Genomic DNA, 11483 nt, shown 5'->3' with positions numbered 1-11483 from the left:
AGCGAGGGCGGGGCTACACGCGGAGGCGTAACCAATCGGCGCTCTCCGCCCTCGGCGTTGCTATGGCGCCGCCACGACATTGAGCGAGGCGGAAGCGCGGCGGGGCGCGGTGACGTCACGCGCTGGCGGCGGAAGCAGGAAGTGGCGGCGCCGCCGCCGGAGCCGCCGGGATCCCAAAAATCCCCGAATTCGGCCCAAAAATCCCCGACCCGCGCCCGGTCCCGCCCCGGGAGCCGCCGATGAGCGGCGGGCGCTGGCGGCGGCCCGCAGAGATGGTGCAGCCCGGGCCCGAGGCGGAGCCGGCGCTGGCGGAGGCGCTGCAGCGGCTGAGGGCGGAGAACCGCGAGCTGAGGGGTGAGAGCCGGGCCGGGCCCGGGGACAGTGGGGGGACAATGGGGGGGCACTGAGGGGGTCCCCAGAGGTGTCCCCGTGTCCCCATTGGGGTGTCCCCAATGCCCCACGATGGTATCAGCACCGCCAGTGTCACCCCAACGTCCCAATGTCCCCAGTGTCCCCCCCAATGTCCCCAGTGTCCCCCCAATGTCCCAATGTCCCCTCAGCGCCTCCAATGTCCCCCCATGTCCCCAATCCCTAATGTCCCCCCGACATCCCAATGTCCCCACTGTCCCCAGTCCCCCCCAGTGTCCCCAGTTCCCTGTAATGTCCCCAATGTCCCCAGTCCCCCCAATGTCCCCAATGTCCCCCAATGCCCTCAGCACCTCCAGTGTCCCCCCAACGTCCTCCCAATGTCCCAATGTCCCCTCAGCGCCTCCAATGTCCCCCCATGTCCCCAATGTCCCCCCAACATCCCAATGCCCTCAGCACCTTCAATGTCCCCTCCCGTGTCCCCAATGTCCCCCAGTGTCCCCAGTCCCCAATGTCCCCAATGTCCCCAGTCCCCCCCAGTGTCCCCGATGCCCTCAGCACCTCCAATGTCCCCCCCAATGTCCCCAGTTCCCCCCAATGTCCCCAGTTCCCCTCAATGTCCCCAGTCCCCAATGTCCCCAATGTTCCCCAACATCCCAATGTCCCCAGTCCCCCCAATGTCCCAATGTCCCCTCAGCACCTCCAGTGTCCCCCCATGTCCCCAATGTCCCCCCAATGTCCCCAATGCCCCACGATGCCCTCAGCACCTCCAATGTCCCCTCCCGTGTCCCCAGTCCCCAGTCCCCAGTGTCCCCAGTTCTCGGTGTCCCCCCAACATCTCAGTGTCCCCAGTGTCCCCAGTCCTCCCGATGCCCTCAGCATCTCCAATGTCCCCCCCAATGTCCCCAGTGTCCCCAGTGTCCCCCCAACATCCCAATGTCCCCCCAGTGTCCCCAGTTCCCCTTAATGTCCCCAATGTCCCCAATGCCCCACGATGCCCTCAGCACCTCCAGTGTCGCCCCAATGTCCCCAATGTCCCCCCAATGTCCCCCCAATGTCCCCAGTTCCCCTCAAAGTCCCCAGTTCCCAGTGTCTCCCCAACATCCCAATGTCCCCAGGTGCCCTGTGTCCCTGTGTCACTGTCCCTGTGTCCCTGTCCCTGTCCCCAGGTGCCCTGTGTCACTGTGTCACTGTCCCTGTGTCCCTGTCCCTGTCCCCAGGTGCCCTGTGTCACTGTCCCTGTGTCCCCAGGTGCCCTGTGTCACTAGGTGCCCTGTGTCACTGCTGTCACTGTGTCACTGTCCCTCTGTCCCCAGGTGCCCTGTGTCACTGTCCCTGTGTCCCTGTGTCCCTGTGTCCCCAGGTGCCCTGTGTCACTGCACGCAGTCGCTGTGTCACTGCTGTCCCTGTGTCCCTGTGTCACTGTCACTGCTGTCCCCAGGTGCCCTGTGTCACTGCACGCAGTCGCTGCGGCAGCGCCTGGAGGAGCTGCGGAAGCTGCAGCAGCAGCGTCGGGGCGAGCGGGAGCTGCTCTGGGGACGTTGGGGACAGGCCCGGGAGCTGGTGCTGCACCTGCGGGGACAGCGCGGGGACAGCCCCGGGGACAGCGCTGGGGACACCCCGGACACCCCCGGGGACGGCAGGGACACACCTGGGGACATCCGAGAGACCCCCGGGGACACCGCTGGAGACATCAGGGACACCAAGGACACCCCCGGGGACACCAAGGACACCGCTGGGGACACCAAGGACACCCCTGGGGACACCAAGGGCACCGCTGGGGACATCAGGGACGTCCTCACGGACACCAAGGACACCTCTGGGGACATCAGGGACACCCTCAGGGACACGCTCAGGGACACTGGGGACATCTGCAGGACCAGCCCTGACACCAGCACTGAGGTATGTGTGTCCCCTCCCGGTGTCACCTCCCCGTGTCCCCTCCCCATGTCCCCTCCCCGTGTCCCATGTCCCCTTCCCGTGTCACCTCCCCGTGTCCCCCTGATGTCCCCAGTGTCCCCCTGATGTCCCCAATGTCTTCTGGGGGTGCCCCCATTGTCCCCCTGGAGAGTCCCCAATGTCCCCCTGATGTCCCCAATGTCTCCCTGGCGTGACTCCAATGTCCCCCTGATGTCCCCAGTGTCCCCCGGGGTGACCCCAATGTCTCCCTGATGTCCCCCTGATGTCCCCAATGTCCCCCTGATGTCCCCAATGTCCCCCTGGGTTGCCCCCAATGTCCCTTTGATGTCCTTAATGTCTCCCTGGGGTGCCCCAAATGTCCCCCTGATGTCCCCAATGTCCCCCTGATGTCCCCTATGTCCCCCCAATGTCCCCTATGCCCCCTGGGGTGCCACCAATGTCCCCCTGATGTCCCCAATGTCCCCCTGATGTCCCCCTGATGTCCCCAATGTCCCCACAGGCGCCGCCCCGCTCGGTGTCCCCTGTCCCCTTCGAGGACGTCCCCGCTGTCCCGGAGCCCCCCCAGGCCCCCCCCGGGGCCCCCCCGGAGCCCAGGTGAGCCCCTGTCCCCTGTCCCCTGTCCCTGTCCCCTGTCCCCTCCCCTTGGGGACACCCCGGTGTCCCCAACCCCCCCTCACCCCTCCCGTGTCCCCCCAGCTCCGAGGAGCAGCTGAGGCAGCGCCTGGCAGAGGCTGAGGCTGAGTGAGTGGGGACACTGGGGACACTGGGGACACTGGGGACACTGGGGACACTGGGGGACACTGGGGACACTGGGGACACTGGGGACACTGGGGACACTGGGGACACTGGGGACACTTGGGGACACTGGGGACACTGGGGACAGTCTGGGGACACTGGGGACACTGGGGACACTGGGGACACTTGGGGACACTGGGGACACTGGGGACACTGGGGACACTTGGGGACAGTCTGGGGACACTGGGGACACTGGGGACACTGGGGACACTTGGGGACACTGGGGACACTGGGGACACTGGGGACACTGGGGACACTGGGGACACTTGGGGACAGTCTGGGGACACTTGGGGACAGTCTGGGGACAGTCTGGGGACACTTGGGGACACTGGGGACACTGGGGACACTGGGGACAGTCTGGGGACAGTCTGGGGACACTTGGGGACACTTGGGGACACTGGGGACAGTCTGGGGGCACTGGGGACAGTCTGGGGACACTTGGGGACAGTCTGGGGACAGTCTGGGGACACTTGCGGGCACTTGGGGCCAGTCTGGGGATAGTTGGTGACATTTAGTGACATTTGGGGACAGGCTGGTGGCACTGGGCAGGGTTGGTGACATTTGGGGACATTTGGGGACAGGCTGGTGGCACTGGGGATGGTTTGGTGACACTTGGGGACACTTGGGGACAGGCTGGTGGCACTGGGCAGGGTTGGTGACATTTGGGGACAGGCTGGTGGCACTGGGCAGGGTTGGTGACAGTTGGTGACACTTGGGGACCCTTGGGGACAGGCTGGTGGCACTGAGGACACGCGTGGCGGTGGCCGAGCTCCGGGCTCAGGACGTTTCCCGCGCGGCCGAACTGCAGCTGCAGAGCCTGAGGCGCCAGCTGGAGGTACCGGGGACACCTGGGGACATGGGGACACCTGGGGACACCTGGGGACACCTGGGGACATGGGGACACCTGGGACAGCTGGGGACAGCTGGGGACAGCTGGGGACAGCTCTGGGGACACCTGGGGACAGCTGGGGACAGCTGGGGACAGCTCTGGGGACACCTGGGGACAGCTGGGGACAGCCCTGGGGACACACCTGGGGACAGCTGGGGACAGCTGGGGACAGCTGGGGACACTTGGGGACATTTGGGGACAGGCTGGGGACAGCCCTGGGGACACCTGGGGATAGCTGGGGACACGCAGAGGGTGGCAGTGTCCTGTCCCTGTCCCTGTCCCCAGCAGGGTGGCAGTGTCCCCATGCCTGTCCCCGTCAGGGTGGCAGTGTCCCTGTCCCGGTGGCAGTGTCCCTGTCAGGGTGGCAGTGTCCCTGTCAGGGTGGCAGTGTCCCCGTCCCGGTGGCAGTGTCCCCGTCCCTGTCCCTGTCCCGGTGGCAGTGTCCCTGTCCCCATGAGGGTGTCAGTGTCCCCATGAGGGTGTCAGTGTCCCGTCGCTGTCCCCAGCAGGACAAGGCCCAGGTCCAGGCTCAGGTGACGTCGCTCCTGGGGGAGCTCCGGGAGAGCCAAAATCGCCTCGAGAGGAGCCGGGCGGAGAGAGAACACCTGGAGCGCAGGTGGGACATGGGGGGACATGGGGGGACATGGGGACACACCTGGGGACACCTGGGGGGACATGGGGACACACATGGGGACATGGGGACACACATGGGGGACACCTGGGGACGTGGCGACACACGTGGGGACATGGCGACACATGTGGGGACACACGTGGGGACACCTGGGGGGACATGGGGACACCTGGGGGGACACCTGGGGACACGGCAACACACTTGGGGACATGGGGACACACGTGGGGACACACATGGGGACAGCTGGGGACAGCTGGGGACATGGGGACACACCTGGGGACACACCTGGGGGACACCTGGGGGGAGACGGGGACACCTGGGGGACACCTGGGGACACACCTGGGGGGGACATGGGGACACCTGGGCGACATGGGGACACACCTGGGGACACACCTGGGGACACCTGGGGGACATGGGGACACCCGGGGACGGCACAAGGGGCAGTCGGGGTCAGGGACTGTCCCCAAGAGGAGGTGACACCGCAGCAGAGCTGGGCGGGGCGAGAGCACCTGGAGCCAGGTGGGGGTGGCACCTGCGCAGGTGACATCAGGTGACACTGGGGTGACATTGGGGTGACATTGGGGTGACACAGGGTGACAGTGGGGTGACATTGGGTGTCCCAGGGCCCGCGGGGACGCCGAGCGCTGCCACCAGCTGGAGGAGGTGGCCCAGGGTGACAATGGATGACAATGGGTGACATTGGGGTGACATTGGGGTGACATTGGGGTGACATTGGGTGTCCCAGGGCCCGCGGGGACGCTGAGCGGTGTCACCAGCTGGAGGAGGTGGCACAGGGTGACACTGGGTGACATTGGGGTGACAATGGGTGACATTGGGGTGACATTGGGGTGACACTGGGTGACATTGGGTGACATTGGGTGTCCCAGGGCCCGCGGGGACGCCGAGCGTTGCCACCAGCTGGAGGAGGTGGCACAGGGTGACAATGGGTGACATTGGGGTGTCCCCGGGGTGTCCCAGGGCCCGCGGGGACGCCGAGCGCTGCCACCAGCTGGAGGAGGTGGCACAGGGCCACCAGGTGCAGCTGGACCAGCTGCGGCTCCAGGTGACCAACCTGGAAACCGCCCTGAGGGTGGAGCGGCACGGGGCCACCGAGGAGAAGTGAGTGACAGGGACAGGGTGGCACCTGGGGACACCTGGGGACACCCGGGGATGTCCCTGGGGGCCCCTTGCTGGCCCCGATGTCCCCAGTGTCCCCAATGTCCCCAATGTCCCCAATGTCCCCCAATGTCCCCTCAATGTCCCCAATGTCCCCAAAGTCCCCAATCCCCCCAATGTCCCCAATGTCCCCAATGTCCCCAGTGTCCCCAAATGTCCCCAATGTCCCCAAATGTCCCCAATGTCCCCAATGTCCCCAACCCCCCCGATGTCCCCAGTGTCCCCAATGTCCCCAGTGTCCCCAATGTCCCCAATGTCCCCAACCCCCCCAGTGTCCCCGATGTCCCCAATCCCCCCAATGTCCCCGATGTCCCCAAATGTCCCCAAATGTCCCCAATGTCCCCAATGTCCCCAATGTCCCCCAATGTCCCCAATGTCCCCTCTGTCCCCAATGTCCCCGATGTCCCCTCTGTCCCCAATGTCCCCGATGTCCCCAATCCCCCCATGTCCCCAATCCCCCCAATGTCCCCAATGTCCCCAATGTCCCTGATGCCCCCAATCCCCCAATGCCCCCAATGTCCCCACTGTCCCCAATGTCCCCAAATGTCCCCGATGTCCCCACTGTCCCCAAATGTCCCCAATGTCCCCAATGTCCCCAATGTCCCCAGTGTCCCCAATGTCCCCGATGCCCCCAATGCCCCAATGCCCCCAAATGTCCCCTCAGTGTCCCCAATCCCCCCAATGTCCCCAATTTCCGCCAATGTCCCCAATGTCCCCAATGTCCCCAATGTCCCCAAATGTCCCCGATGTCCCCAATCCCCAGGAGGAAGCTGGTGCAGCTGCAGGCCGCCTACCATCACCTGTTCCAGGAGTACGACGCCCACATCAAGGCCAGCCTGGAGGGGGACAAACGGAGCCAGGTGAGGGGCAGGGGACACCTGGGGACACCTGGGGACACCTGGGGACACCTGGGATGTCCCCGTGGCCCTCAGGTGAGTCCCCAAGTGACAGTGCCACCCCCCAGCTGTCACTGTGCTGCCCCAGGTGACACAGGAGTGGGGGGCTGGGGGTGGCACAGGTGACCTCAGGTGTCACAGGAGATCCCTCAGGTGGCACAGGTGACCCTCAGGTGATCTCCGAGGTGTCCCAGGTGACTCTCAGGTGGCACAGGTGATCTCAGAGGTGTCCCAGGTGACCCCCGGTGGCACAGGTGACCTTCAGGTGGCACAGGTGTCACAGGTAATCTCTCAGGTGCCCCCCAGGTGTCACAGGAGATCTCTCAGGTGTCACAGGTGACCCTCAGGTGATCTCAGAGGTGTCACAGGTGCCCCCCAGGTGGCACAGGTGATCCCACAGGTGTCCCAGGTGAACCCTCAGGTGTCCCAGGTGACCCTTAGGTGGCACAGGTGATCTCAGAGGTGGCACAGGTGATCTCTCAGGTGTCACAGGAGATCTCTCAGGTGTCCCAGGTGACCCCCAGGTGATTGCAGAGGTGTCACAGGAGATCTCTCAGGTGGCACAGGTGCCCCCCAGGTGCCCCTCAGGTGGCACAGCTGACCCCCAAGTGTCACAGGTGTCACAGGTAATCTCAGAGGTGTCACAGGTGACCCTCAGATGACACAGGTGACTGCCCAGGTGACCCCCAGGTGATCTCAGAGGTGTCCCAGGTGACCCTCAGGTGTCCCCAGGTGATCTCTCAGGTGTCCCCAGGTGTCCCAGGTGCCATTGTCCCCCCCGCAGGTGACGCAGGAGCAGCTGCGCGCGGCCGAGGCGGCGCTGGGGGTGTCCCAGGTGTCCCCAGGTGATCTCTCAGGTGTCCCCAGGTGTCACAGGTGCCATTGTCACCCCCCTGCAGGTGACGCAGGAGCAGCTGCGCGCGGCCGAGGCGGCGCTGGGGGTGTCACAGGTGTCACAGGTGTCCCTAGGTGATCTCTCAGGTGTCCCCAGGTGATCTCTCAGGTGTCACAGGTGTCCCTGTCCCCCCAGGTGACGCAGGAGCAGCTGCGCGCGGCCGAGGCGGCGCTGGGGGTGGCACAAGTGTCCCCAGGTGTCCCCCAGGTGTCCCAGGTGTCCCTGTCCCCGCAGGTGACGCAGGAGCAGCTCCGTGCGGCCGAGGCGGCGCTGGCCCTCAAACAGGAGCTCATCGACCGCCTCAAGGCCGAGGCCGAGCGGCAGCGGGCGGCGCTGGAGACCATCCCCGTGCTGCAGGCCCAGGTGGGGCCCCCAAATCCCCCCAAAACTGCCCTGAGCCCCCCAAAACTGCCCTGAGCCCCCCAAAACTGCCCTGAGCCCCCCAAATCCCCCCAAAACTGCCCTGACCCCCCAAAACTGCCCTGACCCCCCCAAATCTCCCCCGACCCCCCCAAACCTCCCCCGACCCCCCCAAACCTCCCCCTGTCTGGATTTTGGGGTTCCCTGTTTGGATTTGGGGTTCCTTGGTTGGATTTGGGGTTCCCTGGTTGGGTTTGGGGTTCCCAGGCTGGATTTGGGGTTCCCTGGTTGGATTTTGGGGTTCCCTGGTTGGATTTGGGGTGTCCCATGCTGGATTTTGGGGTTCCCTGGTTGGGTTTGGGGTTCCCTGGTTGGATTTTGGGGTTCCCTGGCTGGATTTTGGGGTTCCCTGTTTGGATTTTGGGGTTCCCCGTTTGATTTTGGGGTTCTCTGGTTGGATTTTGGGGTTCCCTGGCTGGATTTGGGGTTCCCATGCTGGATTTGGGGTTCCCTGGTTGGATTTTGGGGTTCCCTGTTTGGATTTTGGGGTTCCCCGTTTGATTTTGGGGTTCCCTGGTTGGATTTGGGGTTCCCTGGTTGGATTTGGGGTTCTATGCTGGATTTGGGGTTCCCTGTTTGATTTTGGGGTTCCTATGCTGGAATTTGGGGTTCCCTGGTTGGATTTGGGGTCCCCATGCTGTTTTTGGGGTGTCCCACGCTGTTTTTGGGGTTCCCTGTTAGTTTTTGGGGTCCCCATGCTGGATTTGGGGTGTCCCATGCTGTTTTTGGGGTGTCCCATGCCGGATTTGGGGTGTCCCATGCTGTTTTTGGGGTTCCCAGGATGGATTTGGGGTTCCCTGTTAGTTTTTGGGGTTCCCACGCTGTTTTTGGGGTTCCCACGCTGTTTTTGGGGTTCCCACGCTGTTTTTGGGGTTCCCATGCTGTTTCTGGGGTTCCCATGCGGTTTTTGGGGTGTCCCATGCTGTTTTTGGGGTGTCTCACGCTGTTTTTGGGGTGTCCCACGCTGTTTCTGGGGTGTCCCACGCTGTTTTTGGGGTTCCCTGTTGGATTTTGGGGTGTCTCACGCTGATTTTGGGGTGTCTCACGCTGTTTTTGGGGTGTCTCACGCTGTTTTTGGGGTTCCCTGGTTGGGTTTGGGGTCCCCATGCTGTTTTTGGGGTCCCCACACTGGTTTTGGGGTGTCCCACGCTGTTTTTGGGGTGTCTCACGCTGTTTTTGGGGTTCCCAGTTTGATTTTGGGGTGTCTCACGCTGTTTTGGGTCCCAGGCCGACATTTACCGGGCGGATTTCGAGGCGGAGCGCGCGGCGCGGGAGCAGCTGCACGGGCAGAGGGAGGCGCTGCAGGAGGAGCTGAAACAGCTGCGGCTGCGGCTGAGCGGGGACGGGGCCCGGTACGCCTGAGACCCCGAAACACCCTGAAAGCACCCCGAAAACAGCCCCAAAACACCCCGAAAACACCCCGAACACAGCCCAAAAACAGCCCGAAAGCACCCTGAAAACAGCCCAAAACCTCCCCAAAACCACCCTGAAAACACCCCGAAAGCACCCCGAAAGCACCCTGGAAGCAGCCCAAAAACACCCCGAAAACACCCCGAAAACAGCCCCAAAACACCCCCAAAACTCCCCAAAACCACCCCAAAAATACCCTGAAAACAACCAAAAAACAGCCTAAAAACACCCTTAAAACAGCCCAAAACCACCCTGAAAACACCCCAAAAAGAGCCCAAAAACACCCCGAAAACAGCCTGAAAACAGCCCAAAACCACCCTGAAAACAGCCCAAAAACAGCCCCAAAACACCTGAAAACAGCCCAAAAACTCCCCAAAAACACCCCGAAAAACGCCCCGAAAACAGCCCAGAGCACCCAGAAAATACACTGAAACAGCCCAAAAACGGCCCAAAAACACCCCAAAACCACCCCCACAAAACACCCCAAAACTGCCCAAACCCACCCTGAAAACACCCCAAAAACACCCTGAAAACAGCCCGAAAACTCCCCAAAATCACCCCAAACCCACCCCAGGGACCCCCTTCCCCCTCCCTGACACCCCCCAGACCCCCCAAAATCCCTCAACTCCCCCAAACGCTCCGGGTGCCCCCCAAAACTCTCCCTGAATCCCCAACGGCCCCTAAATAACCCCCCAAAGCCCCCTGAGACCCCCCCAAATCCCCCCAAATCCCCCCAAATCCACCCAAAATCCCCCCAAATCACCCCAAATCCCCCCCAAATCCCCTCAAATCCCCTCAAATCCACCCAAATCCACCCAAACCCCCTCAAATCCCCCCCAAATCCTCCCCAAATCCCCTCAAATCCCCCCCAAATCCCCCCAAATCCCCTCAAATCACCCCAAATCCACCCAACCCCCCCCAAAATCCTCCGAAATCCCCCCCAAACCCCCTCAAACCCCCCCAAATCCCCTCAAGTCCACCCAAACTCCCCAAATCACCCCCAAATCCTCCCAAATCCCCCCAAATCCACCCAAATCCCCCCCAAATCCTCCCCAAACCCCCCCCAAATTCCCCGAAATCCCCCCAATCTCTCCCAATCCCCCCAAATCCACCCAAATCCCCTCAAACGCCCCCAAATCCCTTCAAATCCCCCCCAAACCCCCCCAAATCCCCCTCAGATCCCCTCAAATCCCCCCCAAATCACCGCAAACCCCCTCAAATCCCCTCAAACCCCCCCAAATTCCTTCAAATCCCCCCCAAATCCCCCAAAATCCCCCCAAAATCCCCCCCAAACCCCCCAACCCCCCGTTTCCCCAGGGCCCGACTGGAGGAGATGCGGAACCGTCACTCGGAGCCGCCCCCGGCCCCGGCCCCGGCGGGGGGTGAGTACGGGGGGGGCCCGGGACCCCCAAAATCCCCCCTGGGGGGAGGGGCAGAGCCTGACTGTGCCCCTCCCCCACCCCCGCAGGTTTTGGGGGGCTCCTGCCGCCCCCCGAGGAGGGGCCGGACCTGTGCTGCCCCAAGTGTCAGTACAAGGCCCCGGACATGGACACGCTGCAGATCCACGTCATGGACTGCATCAAGTGAGGGGGGCCCCAAAACCCCCCAGCGCCCCGAAAACATCATGGGGGAGCCCCAAAATCACCTCCAAGGGCGCCCCAAAAACATCCCGGGTGTGCCCCAAAAACACCCCTGGGGGCACCCCAAAAACACCCCCAAGGGTGCCCCAAAAACACCCCCAAGGGCGCCCCAGAAACCCCCCCCAGCGCCCCGAAAACATCATGGGGGTGCCCCAAAAACACCCCCAGGGGAGCCCCACCAAAATCACCCCTGGGGAGCCCCACCAAAATCACCCCTGGGGACACCCCAAAACCCCCCCAGCGCCCCGAAAACATCATGGGGGTACCCCAAAAACACCCCCAGGGGTGTCTCAAAATAACCCCCCCAGCACCCCAAAAACACCCCCGGGGGTGCCCCAAAAACGTCCCCAGGGGAGCCCCACCAAAATCACCCCTGGGGACACCCCAAAACCACCCCCAGCGCCCCGAAAACATCATGGGGGTGCCCCAAAAAGACCCCCAAGGG

General features: G+C 63.5%; 1 protein-coding gene across 5 annotated transcripts; it reads left to right on the top strand.

The window, feature by feature from the left end:
• The first annotated feature begins 58 nt into the window (after positions 1-58).
• On the top strand, positions 59-11046 carry IKBKG (inhibitor of nuclear factor kappa B kinase regulatory subunit gamma). 5 transcript variants are annotated; one of them, XM_072920310.1, is made up of 13 exons: positions 59-354; positions 1808-2268; positions 2786-2880; positions 2983-3027; positions 3814-3916; positions 4477-4586; positions 5580-5720; positions 6541-6637; positions 7704-7733; positions 7833-7931; positions 9216-9340; positions 10716-10780; positions 10867-11046. In XM_072920310.1, the coding sequence occupies exons 1-13, from the start codon at positions 240-242 to the stop codon at positions 10983-10985; spliced, it is 1605 nt and encodes a 534-aa protein (XP_072776411.1). In that variant the 5' UTR covers positions 59-239; the 3' UTR covers positions 10986-11046. The 5 variants fall into 5 exon arrangements, with proteins under 5 accessions (XP_072776411.1, XP_072776410.1, XP_072776412.1 ...); XM_072920309.1 differs by lacking the exon at positions 7704-7733 and adding an exon at positions 7573-7602; XM_072920311.1 differs by lacking the exon at positions 7704-7733 and having other exon boundaries at positions 4480-4586; positions 7803-7931.
• Positions 11047-11483: the final 437 nt, after the last annotated feature.

Source organism: Taeniopygia guttata, chromosome 31 (genome assembly GCF_048771995.1).
Source record: "Taeniopygia guttata chromosome 31, bTaeGut7.mat, whole genome shotgun sequence".
In the NCBI taxonomy this organism is placed as follows: domain Eukaryota; kingdom Metazoa; phylum Chordata; class Aves; order Passeriformes; family Estrildidae; genus Taeniopygia; species Taeniopygia guttata.
Note: the sequence above shows the minus strand (reverse complement) of the source record. Positions and strands in the feature narration are given on the sequence as shown.